Source organism: Chiloscyllium plagiosum, unplaced genomic scaffold (assembly GCF_037043375.1).
Source record: "Chiloscyllium plagiosum isolate Xiang-an unplaced genomic scaffold, Cpla_swu_hap1 HiC_scaffold_29, whole genome shotgun sequence".
Taxonomy (NCBI): Eukaryota; Metazoa; Chordata; class Chondrichthyes; order Orectolobiformes; family Hemiscylliidae; genus Chiloscyllium; species Chiloscyllium plagiosum.
The window spans coordinates 42,650,367-42,672,521 of NW_028270167.1; the positions used below are offsets into that span (position 1 = coordinate 42,650,367).

Here is a 22,155-nt window from a genome sequence, read left to right on the forward strand (position 1 = left end):
GCCTTTTGTGCTGTGCTACTCTGACTGATTAGGGATAGTCAACATGGCTTTGTGTGTGGGAAATCATGCCTCACTATGTAGAGGTTTTTGAAGAAGTAACAAAGAGGATGAGAGCAGAGTGATCTATATGGACTTCAGTAAGGTGTTCAACAAGGTTCCACATGGTAGACTGGTTAGTAAGGTTAAGTTACATGCAATACAGGGAGAATTAGCCATTTGGATACAGAACTGGCTTGAAGGTCGGAGGCAGAAGGTGATGGTGGAGGGTGCTTTTCAGACTCACTGGGCCTATGACCAATGGTGTGCTACAATGATCGGTGTTGGGTCCACTGCCTTTTGTCATTTATATAAATGACATGGATGTGAATATGGAGGCATGGTAAATAGGTTTGCAGATGACACCAAAATTGGAGGTGAATGGTAAAGGTTACCTCAGAGTACAGTGGGATCTAGATGAGATTGGCCAATAGGCAGAGAAGGCCAAATGGATTTTAATTTAGATATATGTGAAGGGCAGCATTTTGGAAAGGTAAATCAGGACAGGACAATTTCACTTAATGGTCAGGTAAGGACTTCTACACTTCATGATAAGGTCCTGGGGAGTGTTACTGAACAAAGAGACCTTGTTGGGGGGGATGGCCTAGCAGGGGTAAGCTGCAGTGACCGGGTCTCTGGCACAAGGTCCGGCTCTGAGGCCCAGAAGGGTAAGGGGGAGAGGTGGAGAGCACTCTATAGTTAGAGGGACAGACAGGTGGTTCTGTGGACATGGGCAAGACTCTCGGATGGTTTGTTGCCTCCCGGATGCCAGGGTCCGAGACGTCTCGGACCGTGTGTTCAGAATCCTTAAGGGGGAGGGTGTGCAGCCAGAAGTCAGGTTGCGCATTGGCACCAACGACATAGGTAGGAAGAGGGGTGGGGAGGTCATTCAGGAGCTCAGGGAGTTAGGCTGGAAGCTAAAAGCTAGGATGGACAGAGTCATCATCTCTGGGTTGTTGCCAGTGCCACGTGACAGTGAGGCAAGGAATAGGGAGAGAATAGGCAGTTGAACACATGGCTGCAAGGATGGCATAGGAGGGAGGGCTTCAGGTATTTGGACGATTGGACTGCATTCTGGGGAAGGTACATTCTGTACAAGCAGGAAGGGTTGCACCTGAACCAGAAGGGCACCAATATCCTGGGCGATAGGTTTGCTAGCACTCTTCAGGGGGGCAGAGTTTAAACTAATTTGGCAGGGGGATAGGATCCGGACTTGTAGTCCAGCAAGTAGGTTAGCTGTTTTTCAGGATGTCCAAGAATATAGGGAGACTGTGGAGAAGGTAGCACTGACAGGGAATACTTGTGGACACAGAGATGGGCTCAAGTGTGTATATTTCAACGCAAGGAGTATCAGAAATAAGGTGGGTGAGCTTAAGGCGTGGATAGGTACTTGGGACTACGATGTTGGTGGAGTTGTGGATAGTGAGGAGGGCTGTTGTCTGCTGCAAAGGGGCTTAGATATGATGCAGAGCTGGGCTGAGGAGTGGCAGATGGAGTTCAACCCTGTCAAGTGTGAGGTTCTCGACCTCGACACGGTCCTGTCCCCCTTAGTCCAAGAACTCCCCACGTATGTTCGGGACACCACCCACGCCCTCCACCTCCTCCATGATTTTCGCTTCCCCGGTCCCCAACGCCTTATCTTCACCATGGACATCCAGTCCCTGTACACCTCCATCCCCCATCACAAAGGACTCAAAGCCCTCCGCTTCTTCCTTTCCCGCCGTACCAGTACCCTTCCACTGACACCCTCCTTTGACTGACTGAACTGGTCCTCACCCTGAACAAATTCTCTTTCCAATCCTCCCTCTTCCTCCAAACCAAAGGAGTAGCCATGGGCACCCACATGGGCCCCAGCTATGCCTGCCTCTTCGTAGGATATGTGGAACAGTCCATTTTCCGCAGCTACACTGGCACTACCCCCCACCTTTTCCTTCGCTACATCGATGACTGTATCTGCGCTGCCTCGTGCTCCCACGAGGAGGTTGAACAGTTCATCCACTTTACCAACACCTTCCACCCCGACCACAAATTCACCTGGACCATCTCAGACTCCTCCGTCCCCTTCCTAGACCTTTCCATTTCTATCTCGGGCGACCGAATCAACACGGACATTTACTATCAACCGACCGACTCCCACTGCTACCTAGACTACACCACACCCCACCCTGCCCCCTGTAAAAACGCCATCCCATATTCCCAATTCCTTCGTCTCCACTGCATCTGCTCCCAGGAGGACCAGTTCCAATACCGTACAACCCAGATGGCCTCCTCCAAGGACCGCAATTTCCCCCCAGATGTGATCGACGATGCCCTCCACTGCATCTCCTCCACTTCCCGCCCCTCCACCCTTGAGCCCCGCCCCTCCAAGCGCCACCAGGACAGAACCCCACTGGTCCTCACCTACCACTCCACCAACTCCATAGACATCGTATCATCTGTCGTCATTTCCGCCACCTCCAAACGGACCCCACCACCAGGGATATATTTCCCTCCCCTCTCCTATCAGCGTTCCGAAAAGGCCACTCCCTCCGTGACTCCCTCGTCAGGTCCACACCCGCCACCAACCCAACCTCCACTCCCGGCACCTTCCCCTACAACCGCAAGAAATGCAAAACTTGCACCCACACCTCCCCCCTTACTTCCCTCCAAGGCCCCAAGGGATACTTCCATATCCGCCACAAATTCACCTGCACCTCCACACACATCGAGTGCAGCGGATGCAATAAATGATGTGGCCTCCTCTATATTGGGGAGACAGGCCGCCTACTTGCGGAACGTTTCAGAGAACACCTCTGGGACACCCAGACCAACCAACCGAACTACCCCGTGGCTCAACACTTCAACTCCCCCTCCCACTCCACCATGGACATGCAGGTCCTTGGACTCCTCCATCGCCAGACCATGGCAACACGACGGTTGGATGAAGAGTGCCTCATCTTCTGCCTAGGACACCTCCCACCACAAGGGATGAACTCCGATTTCTCCAGTTTCCTCATTTCCCCTCCCCCCACCTTGTCTCAGTCAAATCCCTCGAACTTAGCACAGCCTTCCTAACCTGCAATCTTCTTCCTGACCTCTCCGGCCCCACCCCCACTCCGGCCTATCACCCTCACCTTGACCTCCTTCCACCTATCGCATTTCCAACACCCCTCCCCCAAGTCCCTCCTCCCTACCTTTTATCTTAGCCTACTGGACACACTTTCCTCATTCCTGAAGAAGGGCTCATGCCTGAAACGTCGATTCTCCTGCTCCTTGGATGCTGCCTGACCTGCTGCGCTTTTCCAGCAACACATTTTCAGCTCAAGTGTGAGGTTGTCCATTTTGGAAGGACAAATAAGAATGCGGAATACAGGGTTCTTAGTAAGGTGGAGGAGCAGAGGGATCTTGGGGTCTATGTTCATAGATCTTTGAAAGTTGCCACTCAGGTGGATAGAGCTTGTAAGATGGCCTATGGTGTATTAGCATTCATTAGCAGAGGGATTGAATTCAAGAGTCGCGGGGTGATGTTGCAGCTGTATAGGACCTTGGTAAGGCCACATTTGGAGTACTGTGTGCAGTTCTGGTCGCCTCATTTTAGGAAAGATGTGGAAGCTTTGGAGAGGGTGCAGAGAAGATTTACCAGGATGTTGCCTGGAATGGAGAATACGTCGTACGAGGATAGGTTGAGAGTGCTAGGCCTTTTCTCATTGGAACGGCGAAGGATGAGGGGTGACTTGATAGAGGTTTATAAGATGATCAGGGGAATAGATAGAGTAGACAATCAGAGACTTTTTCCCTGGGTACAACAGAGGACATGGTACAACAAGGGGACATAAATTTAAGGTGAAGGGTGGAAGGTATGGGGGGATGTCAGGGGTAGGTTCTTTACCCAGAGAGTGGTGGGGGCATGGAATGCGCTGCCTATGGTAGTGGCAGAGTCAGAATCATTGGTGACCTTTAAGCGGCAATTGGATAGGTACATGGATGGGTGCTTAAGCTAGGATAAATGTTCGGCACAACATCGTGGGCCGAAGGGCCTGTTCTGTGCTGTACTGTCCTATGTTGGAGTGCAGATTCATGGTTCCTTGAAAGTGGAGGCACAGGTGGGCAGAATAGTGAAGAAGACGGCCACTGCACTTCACTACTTCTCTTTACCATTTCAAAATGCTCCTTAAAATCAACCTCTTTGACTCCAACCTTTTGTTCATTCACCCTAATATCTCCTTATGCGGCTTGGTGTCAGAATTTGTGTGACAATCACATCTGGGATACAACTTAGTATGTTTTATGTGAGCATTAAAGGTTCTATATAAATATATATTGGTGAGAGTGATTCTGTGTACGATTTCTGAACAAGATATCGAATGAGATGAGAAACTGCATATTGTAGCTTGGACTCTGAATCTGAGTCCCGCCCTCTCACCGTGATCAAATGTGAGACTGTACAAAGTTACTGGAAAGACTTCACCCCTTTTTGTGAAACTAACCGATTTGTTCAGATGCTCTTAACAGGCTGTAGTTGTGGGAAGATGTGCCACTGTGGGACAGAATGAAACACTTTTGGAACACTGGAAAAGAAAATTTGGGTATTGTAGACTGCAAATGTAGTGCAATTTTAACAGTGTTCAGTGACCAGAATCCATCACTGAACACTTGCTTCCTTGTTGTTACACCAACATAACATCATTTCCAGCACGCAGCAGATCCTGGCTTGGAAAGCTGATTGAGTTTTCTTGTTGGGTGTGAGCAAGTGTGGTGTAATGAGTTTTGGTGTAATGCAAGTGTGGGAGCTGTGCTTTACTCATGACCCAAGTTATTTTTATCATGTCCTCTGGTGACTCACTGTCTGCAGGGAACAATATCTTTGTAAGATTCCCTGGATCAGGAACTGAGGACTCATCCTGAACACTTATAATTTTCAGCAAACGCAGGTCATCTCGTGACTTCCTTGGCATTGCTACAGTGCAGCCCAGGGATAATAGTTCTTCGGGGTGTATATGATAGCTGCAATAGGTTCCCTGTTCAATCAGTGTGCAAGTCATTCTGTTTTGTTATTTAAAGAGTCATGCCTGTTTTTACTCACTAAACCCAAGGTGCTCAGGCTTGCCACGACTCACTGCCTCATCAAACCACAATTTGATTTTGTATTGTTCTTGTTCACCAGTTCAGTGTTTGAACCTGGTATACTTGTCAAGCCACTTCATAAACCAAGTCCTTACAGGTCTGGTCTCGATATTCATGAATCAACCTGTGCAGAGTTATTACACACCTTTTGCAGCAGGTGGGACTAGATCCCAGGTATGTAAATAAAGTGTAGAACTGCAGATGCTGAAGATCTGAAACCAAAAGGGGCGGCACGGTGGCACAGTGGTTAGCACTGCTGCCTCACAGCACCAGAGACCCGGGTTCGCTTCCCACCTCAGGCGATTGACTGTGTGGAGTTTGCACATTCTCCCTGTGTCTGCATGGGTGTGCTCCGGTTTCCTCCCACAATCCAAAAATGTGCAGGTTAGGTAAATTGGCTATGCTAAATTGCCTGTAGTGTTAGGTGTAGGGGTAAATGTGGAAAAATGGGTCTGGGTGGATTGCTCTTCGGAGGGTCGGTGTGGACTTGTTGGGCCGAAGGGCCTGTTTCCATACTGTAAGTAATCTAATCAAAATGAAAATTACCAGAGAAAGCAGAGTTAACGTCCAGGAGAAAGTGAGGACTGCAGATGCTGGAGATCAGAGCTAAAAAATGTGTTGCTGGAAAAGCGCAGCAGGTCAGGCAGCATCCAAGAAGCAGGCGAATCAATGTTTCAGGCATAAGCCCTTTTTCAGGAAAGAAGGGCTTGTGCCCGAAACGTTGATTCTCCTGCTCCTTGGATGCTGCCTGACCTGCTGCGCTTTTCCAGCAACACATTTTCCAGAGTTAACGTCCAACCTTCTTCAGTACTGCATTTTGAAAACAAAAGTAATGATGGTGAGCAAGAAGAAAGGTTAGAATAGAAATCCTGTTGGAGAGAGGAGCAGAATTTCAAGGTGGCATACCTGGAAGAGATGTGGCAGTAAATTAAACACTAAACTAAAATAAAGAAGTTCCGATGCTGGAGATCTGAAACAAATCCATGGTCTCCTGGTTCAGATATAGAGACAATACCACTATGCTGCAAGAGCATTCAGGTCTGGCGTATACTGAAATTAGGATGGAGAGAGTTAATGGGAAACAGCTGTTTCTGGCCTGTCGCTGAATGATAATCGTATGTTAATTCTTTAAAATTTCAGTAACCTGACCTTCCTCCTTCTGACGTAAGTTATGTTGAGAGTGGATGCGATTTGAGGGTGGGGTGACAGGACAGTTTTGTCCTGCTAGTGGAAACTGTTCCTCCTGAACTACTCTATTGAAGCCATTTTTTTTTCCCAAAGTATTTTGAAATATTGTGTGCAATTCTGGCCTCCCTCCTATAGGAAGGATACTTGAAAGGGTTCAGAAAAGATTTACAAGAATGTTGCCAGGGTCGGAGAGTTTGAGCTATATGGAGAGGCTGAATAGGCTGGAGCTGTTTTCCCTGGAGTGTCGAGGGGTGACCTTCTAGAGATTTACAATATCATGAGGGGCTTGGATAGAATAAGTAGACAAGGTCTTTTGCCTGGGGTGGGGGAGTCCAGAACTAGAGGGCATAGGTTTAGGGTGAGAGGGGATGGAAGGGCCTAATGGGCAACGTTTTCACGCAGAGGGTGGGGCATAAATGGGATGAGCTGCAAGAGGAAATGGTGGGAGACTAGTACAATTACAATATTTAAAAGGCTTCTGGATGGGTTTATGAGTAGGAAGAGTTTCGAGGGATATGGGCTAAATGTTGGCAAATGGGTCTAGATTAATTTAGGATATCTGGTCAGCATGGATGAATTGGACCGAAGGGTCTGTTTCCATGCTGTACATCTCTATGGCTCTGTGACTTTTCTGCACTGAGGCTGACAATTCTAATTCTTCAACTTGTCTTGTTTGCATCTCTATCCAGTAGTTGTTACTAACCCACTGACTCTTAGTTACCTTGATGATATTCCTTCACACCTTGGATTCTGTGAGGACTTTATTTCATTCTCTCAGTTTCTATGTCTCTGCTACGTTGGTTATGATAGTACCAATTCCACTGAGTCCCACCAACATGTTCTCCCTTTTCCTCAACTGAGGATTCCTCCCACTGTAGTTGACAGGGCCCTCAGCCATATCCAACCATTTATTGCACTTCTGTCCTTGTGCCTCTCCTCAGTTCACAAAAAGATTCCCCTTATCCTCAGTCTCACTCCTTCAGTCTCTGCATTCAAAAGATCTTTCCCTGCCATTTCCAAAATATGCAACAGAATCCACCAAAGAACACAGAGTCATATACTCCGAAACTGGCCCTCCAGCCTAACTCGCCCATGCTAACCAGGTTTCCTAAACTAAATGTAGTCTCATTTGCCTGTGTTTGGCCAACATCCCTCCTAAACCTTTCCTATCCATCTACCTGCCCAAATAGCTCTTAAATACTGACCTCTACTGTGTCCTCTGTTTCATATATGCTCCACTCTATGTCTACAAAAGTTTCCCTCTGGTTCTTTTTAAATCTTTGCCCTCTCACCTTAAACCTATGGCCTCTAGTTTTGGACATCCCTATCGTGGGGACAAGACCCTGGCTCTTCACCTTCTCTATGCCCCCCATGATTTTGCATTATATAAGGTCACCCCTTGGCCTCCTATGCTCCAGGGAGAAAGGTCCCAGCTTATTCAGCCCCTCCTCAGGACAACACTGCCCAGGACACTATCATTAATTATGTAAGTCCTGCTCTGGTTGTCTTGCCAAAATGCAACACTGCATATTTATCTGAAGCTCCAGTGATTATAATTCTATTAGTTTTAAAGTGGTTATGGAAAAGAATGGGCCTGCTCCACAAGTTAAAATTCTAAATCAAGGCAAAGCCAATGTTGATGGGATTAGGCAAGAGCTCCACCTCCCATTCCTTTGCCCATTGGCTCAGTTGACCAAGGTCCCATTTTGTTTCTAATTGGCTAGCTCTGCCTGCATCTCATGTGATCTAACCTTACTAACCAGTTTACTTGTGGAACCTTGTTGATGGTCTTGTTAAAGTCTGTGTAGATAGCATCTACCACTCTGCCTTGGTCTACCTTCATTTTCACCTCTGCAGAAAATTTAATGAAATTTGAGAGGCGCAATTTCCCACAGAAACGTCGATTTCGAAGCTCCTTGGATGCTGCCTGAACTGCTGTGCTCTTCCAGCACCACTAATCCAGAATCTGGTTTCCAGCATCTGCAGTCATTGTTTTTACCACCTAGATGAAATCATGCTGACTATCACATGTCTTTCCAAATGCTTCCTACAATGTTCTGGGATATATTTGATCAGGGTCCAGGGATTTATCTACCTCCAGCACCCCAAATTCTGTAATGTAGATTCTTTTCAAGATATCACTATTCATCTCCCCAAGCTCCCTTTCTTCCATGGGAGAAAGTGAGGTCTGCAGACGGGACATTGGTGAGGCCTCTTCTAAATACTGTGTCCAGTTCTGGTCTCCCAGTTATCAGAAGAATATTATCAAGCTGGAGAGGGTTCAGAAGAGATTTACCAGGACGTGGCTGAGTGTGGAAGGTTTGAGTTATAAATAAAGGTTGTGTATGCTTTTTAACTAGAGCATAGGAGGTTGAGAAGTGGATAGAGGTTGGATAAGCTAGGACTTTTTCTTTAGAGCGTAGGAGACTGAGGTGGGATCTTATGGGGGTGTATATGATCATGACAGACATGGATAGGGTGAATGTATTCAGTCTATTTCTCAGGGTTGGGGAATTGAGGACTAGAGGGCATCATTTTAAGATTAGAGGGGAAGGAATAAAAGGGAACTTGAGGGGCAACTTTTTACAATGGTTGTTTTGCATATGGAATGGGCTGCAAGTGGAAGTGGCAGGTGGATACATTAACAACATTCAAAAGGCATTTGGACAAATACGTGGATAGGAAAGGATTAGACAGAAATGGGGTTAGCATGGATGGACATTTTGGTTGGCATGGACAGGTTTGGGCTGAAGGTTCTTGTTGCTGTGCTGTAGGACTGTACAACTCTAAGTGACCTGATAGAAGTTTATGAAGTAATGAGAGGGATCGATAGAGGTAATGGTAGTTGTCTTTTCCCTAGGATGGAGGATTTCAAAACCAAGATTTCCAAATGTGAGAGCAGAGATATTTGGTTAGATGCATGAATCGGAAAAGTTTGAAGGGATATGGGGCAGGTCATAGCAAGTGGGGCTAGTTTAGTTTGGGATTACGTTCAGCGTAGACTGGTTGGACTGAAAGGTGTGTTTTCATGCAGTATGACTCTGTGACTCTACCTGGTGCTAATCAAATGGGCTGCTTTGTCTTGGATGATGTCAAGCTTCTTGGGTGTTGTTAGAATTGCACCCACCGAGGCAAGTAGTGAGTATTCCATCACACCCCTGACTTATGATGTGCAGATAATGGTGTTGGACTGGGGTGGACAAAGTCCGAAGTCGCGTGACACCAGGTTATAGTCCAGCAGGTTAATTTGAAATCATAAGCCTTCTAAGTGGGCTTCACCTAATGAAAGAGCAACGCTTCTGAAAGCTTGTGATCTCAAGTAAACCTGTTGTGTTATAACCTGGTGTCACGTGACTTCTGACTCACTCCTGACTTACGCCATGTCAATGGTGTATGGGCTTTGGGGAGGTGGAAGCTGTTTGCAATATATCTGCGGTTTTGGGATGGAGTTCAAATAAAATGTATCCAAATATACGGATGACACAAAAGTAGGTGGGATCATATGCTCTGGATATAAAATGGCTTCAACTGGATTTGGAACGTTTTACAATCAAATATAGTGTTGAAAATGAGAAGTTGTCCACTTTGGCAGGAGGATTGGATGTGCAGAAAGTTTCTTGATTGGTAAGAGGTTAGAAGGAGATCTACTTGTCCTTGTCAATAAGTCACTGAAGGTATAGCATGCAGGTATAGCAAACTATTAGCAAGAGGATTTGAATACAGGAATAGTAAAACAAAAACAAATAGCTGGCGAAACTCAGCAAGTCTGGCAGCATCTGTGGGAAGAAAGCAGAGTTATCATTTCGAGTCCAGTGACTCTTCATCAGAATTGTTAGCAGTTAGGAAAACTGGGATTTATGCTGAAGTTGGGAGTTGGTAAAGAGAGAGGTGGAGACAGAACCTAGAGAGGAAGAGAGATATGAAAGGAATAGGTGTGCTTGGAGATTATGGATAGCAGGCCATAAGTTCCAAAGATATAGGAGCAGTATTAGGCCATTCGGCCCTTCGACAGACCATGACAGAAGAAAAGCTGAATAAGTGATAAGTGAGCCAAGAAAGCACGAGCCAGTGGCAGTCAGGAAGGTAAATTGGAATATTAACTACTTAACCCGTGAACCTGCAGCCTCCATTTCAGCAGCAGGAGTCAAGAGTGTGTGAGCCAGGGGACAGCCGGGAAGGGAAGTTAGAGTATTAACTACTTACCTGGCGAATCACAGGAGCGGAAACAGACACGGGGTAACTGACTAATGTATTCAGGCAAAACCCGAAACTCTACACATGTAGAGTCTCCCACCCCCTCCCTCTTCAAACCAAATAAAAAGACTCTGTGTGTAGGGTTGGTAAGGTAACATTTTTTTTTAATATCTTTTGGCAATTTAGAACAGAAAGATGGAAGTTGGGACAGTTGCATTCTTCTCTTGCAGGATATGGGAGGTCAGGGTCACCACTGATGTCCCTGCTGACTTCACCTATGTGAAGTACACCCAACTCCAGCTCCTCACAGACCACGTTAGGGAACTGGAGCTGGAGCAGGAGCTGGATGAAATTTGGATCATTTGGGAGGTTGAGGGTGTGTTAGAGAGGAGTAATAGGCAGGTAGTCACACCTAAGCTAAAGGATAAAGTTGCTGGGTGACCATCAGGAGACGGAAAGGAAATAGGCAAACAGTGCAAGGGTCCCCTGTAGCTGTTCCCCCCAATAATAAGTAAACCGCTTTGGATACCGTTGGGGGATTGGGAGGGGAAGACCTAACAGGGGAAAGCCACAGCTGCCAGGTCTCTGGCGTTGAGCCTGGCTCTGTGGTTCAGAAGGGAAGGGGGTGAAAACAGGAGAGCTATAGTGATGGGAGGTTTAAAGGTTGGAGGAACAGACAGGTGATTCTGTGATTGCGAACAAGACTCTCCGATGTAATGTTGCCTCCTGGATGCCAGGATCAGGGATGTCTCGAATCGAGTCTACAGGATTCTTACGGGGGAGGGTGAGCAGCCAGACATTGTGGTATACCAATGACATAACTTGAAAAGGGATGAGAACCTGAAAAGTGAATATAGGGAGTTAGGTTGCAAGCTAGAAGGCAGAGTAGTAATCTCAGGATTGCTACCAGTGCCACCGGCTAGGAACAGAGAGCAAGTGCATCTGAACATATGGCTCAGGGCTGGTGTAACAGGGAGGGCTTCAGATATGTGGCTCATTGGGATACCTTCTGGGGAAAATGAGTCCTGTACAAGAAGGACAGGTTGCACCTGAACTGGAGGGGTACGAATATTCTGGTGGGACATTTGTTAGAGCTCATCAGGAGACTTTAAACTAGTTTGACAGGGGGATGGAAACGAGCTATGGATCTGGAGGAAGGGGAAGATGGCAAACAGGCAGTTACAGCGTGCAGAGTCTGTGAGGCAGGATAGACAGTTGATAGGGCAAAGTTGCAGTCAGTGTGATGGACTGAAGTGTGTTTATTTTAACACAAGAAATGTCAGGAATAGGGTGATGAACTTAGAGCATGGATCAGTACTTGGAGCTACAATGTTATAGCCATTACAGAAACTTGAATGTCATGGGCAGGAATGGTTGTTGGATGTTCCAGGGTTTAGATCTTTCAGAAGTAATAGGGAGGAAGGTAAAAGAGGGGAGGAAGGTAAAAGAGGTGAGGGAGGCGCATTGCTAATCAGGGATAGTATAACAGCTGAAGGAAGGGAGATCACCAAGGAGGGTTTGTCTACAGAATCATTATGAGTAGAAGTCAGAAACAGGAAAGGAACAGTCAATTTATTGGGAGTTTACTATAGATTCTCCAATAGCAATAGAGATATGGAGAAGCAGATTGGGAGACATATTTTGGACAGGTGCAGAAGTAACTGGGTAGTTGTCCTGGGTAACTTCAACTTCCCTAATGTTGATTGGAACCTCCTCGGTGTAAATAGTTTGGAGCAGATTTTGTCAGGTGTCCAGGAAGGATTCCTGACTTGATATTCCTGATGAAGAGCTCATGCTCGAAATGCTGATTCTCCTGCTCCTCAGATGCTGCCTGACCAGCTATGCTTTTCCAGCGCCACACTTTTTGACAATATGTAGGTAGGCCCACTAGAGGGGAGGCCACATTGGATTTGGTGATGGCAACGAATCAACTCAGGTGTCAGATCTCTCGGTGGGAGGCTCCCATGCTAGGCTCATTCAGAAAGTAAGGAGGCATGGGATACAGGGAAATTTGGCTGTCCGGATACAGAATTCACTGGCGTATAGAAGAGAGGGTGGTAGTAGATGGCAAGTATTCAGCCTGGAGCTCAGTGACCAGTGGTGTTCCGCAGGAATCTGTTCAGGGACCTCTGCTCTTTGTGATTTTTATAAATGACTTGGATGAAGTGGAAAGGTGGCTTAGTAACTTGCTGATGACACAAAAAGGTTGGTGGAGTGGTGCATGTGTGGAGGGCTTTTGTCAATTACAGCACAACATTGACAGGTTGCAGGTTGGGCTGATAAGTGGCAGATGGAGTTCAACCTGAAAAAGTGTGAATTGATTCATTTTGGAAATCAAATTTGAATGTAGATTACAGGGTTAAAGACGGGATCCTTGGCCATATGGAGGGATCTTGGAGTCCACATTAATAGATCCTTCAAAGTTGCCACCCAAGTTGATAGGGTTGTTAAGAAGGCACGTGATGTGTTGGCTTTCATTAGCAAGAGATTGAGTTCAAGAGCCGCAAGGTTATGCTGCAGCTCTGTAAAGCCCTGGTTAGAACACACTTGGAATATTGTGTTCAGTTCTTGTCAGGGGAAGGATGTGGAAGCTTTAGAGTGAGTGCAGAGGAGATTTACCAGGATGCTGCCTGGACTGGGGCGCATGTCTTATGAGGAGAGGTTGAGGAAGCGAGGGCTTGTCTCATTGGAGCGAAGAAGGATGAGAGCTGACTTGATAGAGGTATACAAGATGATGAGAGGCTCAGATAGAATGGATAGCCGACCTTTTTTCCGATGGCGGAAATATCTATCATGAGAAACATAATTTTAAGGTGATTGGAGGAAGGTTTTGGGGAGATGCCAGAGGTAGGTTCTTTACTCCCACCGCTGGCAGTGCATTCTATGCACCCACCACTCTCTGTGTAATGTTAGATACATTAGGGACATGTTAGTGAGTTTTGGATAAGCACATGGATAATAGTAAATTGTAGAGTATGTGGGTTAGTATGATGTTAGAGTAGGATAAAAGGTCAACACAACATCAAGGGCCGAAGGGCCTGTACTATGCTATACTGCTCTATCTTCTTCATAAGAGCTAAGCTGTACTGAAAGCAACCTATATAATGTGATACAAAGATAGAAGTTGTTGGAAAATCAGGGCCAAAGGATGAAATCGGGGCCAAAATTGATTGAACTCTGCGTTCAGCCGTTGGAACTGCAGGTTCTTCAAGTGGAAAATGACAAGTCCCTCTTTGAGCTTGCACTGAGGATTGCTGGAATACTGCATCAGGCCTGTGACAGAAATGTTGATGTGGCACTTCTCATTGAAGTGGCAAGCAACTGGAAGCTCAGGGTTCTTTTTGCAAGCAGAATGGAGGTGTTCCACAAGGCAGTCACCCAGTCTCTGTTTGTCTCCCCTGTGTAGCAGAGACCACATTGTGAACTGCAAATACAGTAATCGAGGTTGAATGAAGTACAGGTAAATTGTTGCTTCACCTGGAAGGTCTGCCTGGGGCCTTGCATGATGAGGGTCCCATTTCTGTGGATAGGCTGGTCACCATATACACTGCAAACCCACCGACTCCCACAGTTAACTCAACTACACCTCCTCATACTCTGCTTTCTGTGAAGTCTCCGTTCCATTCTCCCAGTTTCTCCATTTCTGTCACATCTGTTCTGATGATACCACCTTCCGCAAGGAGGCCTCAGAAATGCGCACCTTTTTCCTCAACCAAGGATTCCCTACCAATGTAGTCGATATGGCCATGTTCAACCTATTACTCTTTCCCTTCCACGAAAATGATGTGTCGCTAGTTCCTCTCTTCGTGCTCCACTAGCCTCTGCTTTTAGTGTGATGTCACAATCAGACACACATTCCCCTGTCCACATTCCACAGGGACTATTCGTACCAGGACACCCTGGTCTACACCACCTCCTCCATTCCCAAAGTCTCCTCTCACCACCTTGGCACCTTTCCTAGCAATTGCAGAAGGTGTCTGACTGTCTACTCTATCTATTCCCCTGATCATCTTATAAACCTCTATCAAGTCACCCCTCATCCTTCGCCGTTCCAATGAGAAAAGGCCTAGCACTCTCAACCTATCCTCGTACGACCTATTCTCCATTCCAGGCAACATCCTGGTAAATCTCCTCTGCACCCTCTCCAAAGCTTCCACATCTTTCCTAAAATGAGGCAACCAGAACTGCACACAGTACTCCAAAAGTGGCCTTACCAAGGTCCTATACAGCTGCAACTTCACCTCGCGACTCTTGAATTCAATCCCTCTGCTAATGAATGCTAATACACCATAGGCCTTCTTACAAGCTCTATCCACCTGAATGGCAACTTTCAAAGATCTATAACATAGACCCCAAGATCCTTCTTCTCCTCCACCTCACTAAGAACCCTACCATTAACCCTGTATTCCGCATTCTTATTTGTCCTTCCAAAATGGACAACATCACACTTGACAGGGTTGAACTCCATCTGCCACTCCTCAGCCCAGCTCTGCATCATATCTAAGACCCTTTGCAGCCGATACCAGCCCTCCTCACTATCCACAACTCCACCAATCTTTGTATCGTCTGCAAATTTACTGACCCACCCTTTGACTCCCTCTTCCAAGTCATTAATAAAAATTACAAACAGCAGAGGACCCAGAACTGATCCCTGCGGAACTCCACTTGTAACTGGGCTCCAGGCTGAATATTTACCAATACCACCACTCTCTGACTTTGACCGGTTAGCCAGTTTTCTACCCAACTGGCCAAACTTCCCACTATCCCCTGCCTCCTGACTTTCCGCATAAGCCTACATGGGGAACCTTATCAAAATCCTTACTAAACTCCATGTACACTACATCCAATGCTCTACCCTCATCCACGTGCTTGGTCACCTCACAAATCTGTGCTGGCTGTCCCTAATCAAGCAGTGTCTTTCCAGATATTCATAAATCCTATCCCTCAGTACCCTTTCCATTACTTTGCCTACCGAAGTAAGACTAACTGGCCTGTAATTCCCGGGGTTATCCCTATTCCCTTTTTTGAACAGAGGCACAACATTCGCCACTCTCCAGTCCCCTGGCATTGACAGTGAAGACGAAAAGATCATTGCCAACGGCTCTGCAATTTCCTCTCTTGCTTCCCACATAATCCTAGGATATATCCCGTCAGGCCCGGGGGACTTGTCTATCCTCAAGTTTTTTAAAATGCCCAAAACATCTTCCTTCCTAACAAGCATCTCCTCTCACTTACCAGTCCTTTTCATACTCTCCTCTTCAACAATACGGTCCCTCTCATTTGTAAATACTGAAGAAAAGTACTCATTCAAGACCTCTCCTATCTCTTCCGACTCAATACACAGTCTCCCACTACTGTCCTTGATCGGACCTACCCTCGTTCTCGTCATTCTCATGTTTCTCACATATGCATAAAAGGCCTTGGGATCATCCTTGATCCTACCCGCCAAAGATTTTTCATGCCCTCTCTCAGCTCTCCTAATCCCTTTCTTCAGCTCCCTCCTGGCTATCCTGTATCCCTCTAACGCTCTGTCTGAACCTTGTTTCCTCAACCTTATGTAAGCCTCCTTCTTCCTCCTTACAAGACATTCAACCTCCCTCGTCAACCAAGGTTCCCTCACACGACCATCTCTTTCCTGCCTGACAGGTACATACATATCAAGGACATGTCGTTTCTGTTCCTTGAAAAAGTTCCACATTTCAACAACATCCTTCCCTGACAGCTCCTCAGATCCTGTCTTGCAGCATCGTATTTACCCTTCCCCCAATTGTAAAACCTGCCCTGTTGCACGCACATATCTCTCTCCATAACCAAGGTGAAAGTCACAGAATTGTGGTCACCATCACCAAATGCTCACTCACTAACAAGCCCATCACTTGTCCCAGTTCGTTACCAAGTACCAAATCCAATATGGCCTCCCCTCTGGTTGGACAATCTACATACTGAGTTAGAAAAGCTTCCTGGACACACTGCACAAAGACCGTCCCGTCCAATCTACTTGATCTGCCTTTCCTCTTTGTAGAAATTTACTTGTATTTAACTTTCTCCTCTTTCAAGTCAGCTCATTTTATTTTTAAAACAACCAGTTTAAACATGTTCTAACACCTTCGTGTGGCAGGTAGAACTTGAACCTGGATCTTCTGGCTCAGAGGTACAGACGCTAACACCGTCTTATAAAAGCTGCCTTAACTATTTTTAGTCAACCTGCTTTGATATGCCATCAATCACCTCTGGGGCATTTGGGACTTAAACCTGGATTGCCTAGCCAAAGTAGGGACATTACCAATGTGCCGCAGAACCCACAATGCACACATGGATTATTATGTTCAGCTTTGCTATAGGAAGGATGTTATTAAACTGAAAAGGATGCAGAAGGAACTTACCAAGAATGTTGCCTGCACTCAACAGTCTGAGTTACAGGGAGAGATTAGTCAAGCTAGGACCTCTTTCTTTCGAGCATGGGAGACTGAGCAGGGATGTTATAAAAGTATATACGATCATGAGAGGTATGGATAGGGTGAATGCACTCAGTCTTTTTTGGAGAATCGAGGATTAGAGAATATCAGTTTAAGGTTAGAGAGGAAAGAATAAAAGGGATCCTGAGGGGCAACGTTTTTACACAGAGGATGGTACTCATATGGATGAACAGCCAGTGGAAGTGGCTGATGCAGGTATATCAACAAAGTTTAAAATACATTTGGACAAATACATGGATAGGAAAGATTAGAAGGATATGGGCCAAGTGCAGGGAAATGGGGTTAGCGTGAATGGACATTTTGGTTGGCATGGACCAGTTTGGGCTCAAGGTCATGTCTCTGTGCTGTAGGACTGTATGATTCTAATTTATCTGTTCATAGGCCTCTGAAATTGTGTCCCTTTCACTCAATTAATTAATTTTGCCCTGGAATATTCCTTGTCCTCTTCCACAGTCAACCTAAACCTTTATGATACAATGATCTCTGCCCCTTAAGCTTTCATCCTTTGGTCCATTGCCCCATCTCATTCCCTAGAACCAGATCCAGCAAAGATTCTTCATCCTTTGCACCGGAGAAATATTAAAATCATTCTTAACACACTTTAAAAAACTTTCCGGTCTCTGCCCTTTAACTCAATATCAAACAGACAGTAATAGTATAAAGTCCCCCATTATAATTTTTCACTTTTCTGTATTTTCTTTGCAATATTTTTTGATATATTTTATTTTGTGATATGTAGAATACACCCAGCAGTATAAATAATACTGTTAGTGTTCCTTGGCTCCAATCAAATAGATTCTGCCCTTGACCCTTGCTTTTTCTCCAGCACTACAATATTCTCCTTAATCAAGACTATGATTTCCCCACACCTTGGGTCTTGCCCTTTTTAAGCCAGGTCTCTGTTATAGAACATGGAACAGTACAGCACAGAACAGGCCCTTCAGCCCACGATGTTGTGCTGACCACTGATCTTCATGTATGCACCCTCAAATTTCTGTGACCATATGCATGTCCAGCAGTCTCTTAATTGTCCCCAATGACCTTGCTTCCACAACTGCTGCTGGCATGCTCTCTTTGTGTAAAGAACCCGCCTCTGACATCACCTCTATACTTTCCTCCAACCAGCTTAAAACTATGACCCCTCATGTTAGCCATTTCTGCCCTGGGAAATAGTCTCTGGCTATTGACTCTATCTATGCTTCTCATTATCTTGTATACCTCAATTAGGTCCCCTCTTCTCCTCCTTTTCTCCAATGAAAAACGTCCGTGCTCAGTCAACCTCTCTTCGTAAGATAAGCCCTCCAGTCCAGGCAACATCTTGGTAAACCTCTTCTGAACCCTCTCCAAAGCATCCACATCTTTCCTATAATAGGGCGACCAGAACTGGATGCAATATTCCAAGTGCGGTCTAACCAAAGTTTTATAGAGCTGCAACAAGATCTCACGACTCTTAAACTCAATCCCCCTGTTAATGAAAGCCAAAACACCATATGCTTTCTTAACAACCCTGTCCACTTGGGTGGCCATTTTAAGGGATCTATGTACCTACACACCAAGATTCCGCTGTTCCTCCACACTGCCAAGAATCCTATCCTTAATCCTAACTCCGCTTTCAAATTCGACCTTCCAAAATGCATCACCTCGCATTTATCCAGGTTGAACTCCATCTGCCACCTCTCAGCCCATCTCTGCATCCTGTCAATGTCCCGCTGCAGCCTACAACAGCCCTCTATACTGTCAACGACACCTCCAACCTTTGTGTCATCTGCAAACTTGCTGACCCATCCTTCAATCCCCTCATCCAAGTCATTAATAAAAAATTACAAACAGTAGAGGCCTAAGGACAGAGCCCTGTGGAACACCACTCACCACTGACTTCCAGGCAGAATATTTTCTTTCTAATACCACTCGCTGTCTTCTGTTGGCCAGCCAATTCTGTATCCAGACAGCTAGGTTCCCCTGTATCCCATTCCTCCTGACCTTCTGAATGAGCCTCCCATGGGGAACCATATCAAATGCCTTGCTGAAGTCCAGATACACCACATCCACAGCTCGACCCTCATCAACTTTTCTAGTCACATCCTCAAAGAACTCTATAAGGTTTGTGAGGCATGTCCTGCCCCTCACAAAGCCATGTTGACTGCATTTAATCAAGCCATGCTCTTCCAGATGGTCATAAATGCTATCCCTCAGAATCCTTTATAACACCTTGCAGACGACAGACGTGAAACTTACTGGTCTGTAATTGCTGGGGATTTCCCTATTTCCTTTCTCGAAGAGAGGAATTACGTTTGCAAATCGTATCATATTTCCATGCACTGACCTCATCTGCAGCTCACTAACCTATTTATCATGCTCTGTACTTTCGCATGCTTAGAGGTAAACCCAATTTGTAGTTTACTGTACTGGAATTTACTTTGATCCCACCTAATTCCTTACTGTTTGTTACTACAATACTACCTGTCTCTCCCAGTTCTTTCTTCAGCTTGGTATTAATCTCTGATATTATCTTCTGGTTCTCACCTCTACTGAGTTAGTTTCTATCCTCCGCAGTATTATTAGCAATTTTTCTGCAAGGATGTTGATCCTGGCTTTGTTCAGATACAACCCATCCAGACTATACAGGTTTGTACTCCCCAAACCTAGTTCCAGTACTCCAGGAAACTAACGCCCTCCCTCCTCCACTGTCTTTTCGGACTTAGCGCTCATCTGTTCTAACCTTCTCTTGCTGTACTCGCCACAGCATGACATCAGGATTCATCTGCAGATTATTATCTCTGAGCTCCTGCAACCAATTTGTAACCTCCTGCGTACAGAGCCTTCATCAGCATTTGTCGGTATCAATTTGGACAATGACCTCTGCGTCCATCCTTTCAGAGGAGACAACATGTCACTGTGGATTTAGGAACCACATGGAACATCTGCCTGTTCCCTTCATGATTCCCCCATTACTACTACCTTCCCTATCTGCTCCCTTGTAGAGCTGAGAGGTCAATGAGGCTATAGGTACTCAACAATATTTTAAATTGAATACTGTTTGGAAGGTACGATTCACCTGCTACTCTTACAGTGCATAGCTGGCTCCCCTTGATTGCCTACAGGGTTTCAGTTGTCACATGTGATCTGAAACTTGGAGCTCAAGCTGCTCCGACTGATGAGCCTTCCTGCATATGTGGTTATTCCACATAGTGTGTCAAGGAACAGGATGTGCACTCCATGGTACAAAGATAGTCTGCCATGCCTTTATTCATTAATAATTTAACTGACGTAACTAAAATAAACTTAAATAAATGCAGATCCACCAGCTACTCCACAATCAGCTGTTTTTCGTGTATTGATATCACTTTTCCTGCACTTTTCATTCAGTTTTTAACATTATTATGCATATAAAAGTGTCACTTTTCTATATTGTCATGAGTTTGGTCATTACACGACCATTTTGCACATTTAATAATGTCTTGTATTTTGTTGCATTCCTCCTCAGAACTGACTAAATCCTCTTGCTCTTTTTAGGCCAATTTTGTGCCAATGTTTCTCCCATCTTTCGAAATTTAATTATACTGCAAGATTGACATTTTTCAAAGTTCGTGTTGATGATGTAAAAAGTGGGAGCCTGAGGAATTGTGGAAAAGTAGCATAGTGCCCAGGTCCTGGTTGTATTTAACTTTAATTTCTTGGCTTTTTCAGGAAGTCAATGGTTTGGCTGAGGAAATGGTCTTTCTTCCAGCAAGTAACCAGAAGGAACTGGAGAAACGCAACCCAAAAGAGGTGAAGCTAATCGTGGGGCTGGTAATTGGGGCTGCTCTCCTCTCTCTGATGATTGGACTTCTTGTTTGGCATTTTCACTGTAAGTATAACTCATAGCGCATACAAAACAGAGTTGAATATTCAGAGCATAAACCTCTAAGTATTAAGTTACAAGGAACTCGATCCTAACAACAACCAGTCTGTATTTAATCTCAGCAAACATTCTGAAATGCTTAACTGGGATGTTACCAAACAAATTACGACACCAAGTTTCAGAAGGAGATATTAGGCCAGCTGACCATAAGAAAAGGCAGCTTGGGTATCTCATTGGGAAGCATGTTTAATTGTTGGAGCTCTTGAAGAAGCAACAGAAAGATGCATGGATTTCATAGGTAATCAATACAGTACCACACAGGCTAACGAGAATCTATATAGTTCATGGAAAGAAAAGGACAGTGGCAAATTGGATACATAATTGACTGAGTAATAGGAAACAAAATAATAGTGAATTTTTTGTTTGGCAAGAGGAAAGTTTCTAGGTCTTGAGACTCTTGCTTTTCCTGGTGTACAAATTATCTTGGTGTGCAGGGTACAATTTCAATTTGCTGCTAATACAAAATCTGAAAGCAATATAACTGAGTGGAGAACAATGCACAACTCCAAAAGGACTTTGATAAGTTGGTGGAGTGGGCAGTATGGTGGTATCTGAAATTCAGTGTGGATAAGTGAGGTGCATTTACCAGCATGTTGGTAGGAAGAACAAGGACAGACAAATAAAATTAAGACTTACAGTTCAAAAGTGCTGCAGGAGCTGATATGTATAGAGCAGGATGCATATAAATGTAGATTATTGAAGTATAGGTGGAGAGAGCAGTTAATAGGATGTTTAGTATCTGGGTTTTTTTAATAGTGGCATAGAACAAGAGATTAAGGTTGAATTTATAAGATACTTGTTGGACTTCATAGAATCACCACCGTATGGAAACAAGCCATCTGGCCTAACAGGTCCACACCAACCCTCTGAAGAACATCCCACCCAGACCCATTACCCACCATTCTTCCCTGACTAATGCACCAAACCTGCATATCCTAAAATACTATGGGCAATTTAGCATGGCCAATTCACCTAAACTGCACTTCTTGGGTTGTCGGAGGAAACCGACGCAGACATGGGGAGAATGTGCAAACTCCACACAGACTGAGGCTGGAACCTAACCTGGGTCCCTGATGCTGAGAGGCAGCAGTGCTAACCACTGAGCCACCATACCTTCCTTGAGTATTGTGTATGGTTCTGAACACTGAAGATAAGAATGTAAATACATTGGAGAGACTGCAGTAGTGGTTTGCAAAAATAGTTCCAGAGCTGAGGATGAAGATAGATTGGAGAGGTTGGGACTGTTCTCCTTGAAGA

The 22,155-nt window shown here is 45.3% G+C and overlaps 1 protein-coding gene across 1 annotated transcript in view; it reads left to right on the plus strand.

Annotated features, from left to right (window-relative positions):
* Window positions 1-22,155, plus strand: part of LOC122540761 (suppressor of tumorigenicity 14 protein-like) — a 129,250-nt gene that overhangs the window by 18,214 nt on the left and 88,881 nt on the right. The window contains exon 2 of the mRNA XM_043676959.2: window positions 20,685-20,844. Coding sequence (XP_043532894.2) covers window positions 20,685-20,844 — 160 coding nt within the window. The remainder of the gene's footprint in view (window positions 1-20,684; window positions 20,845-22,155) is intronic.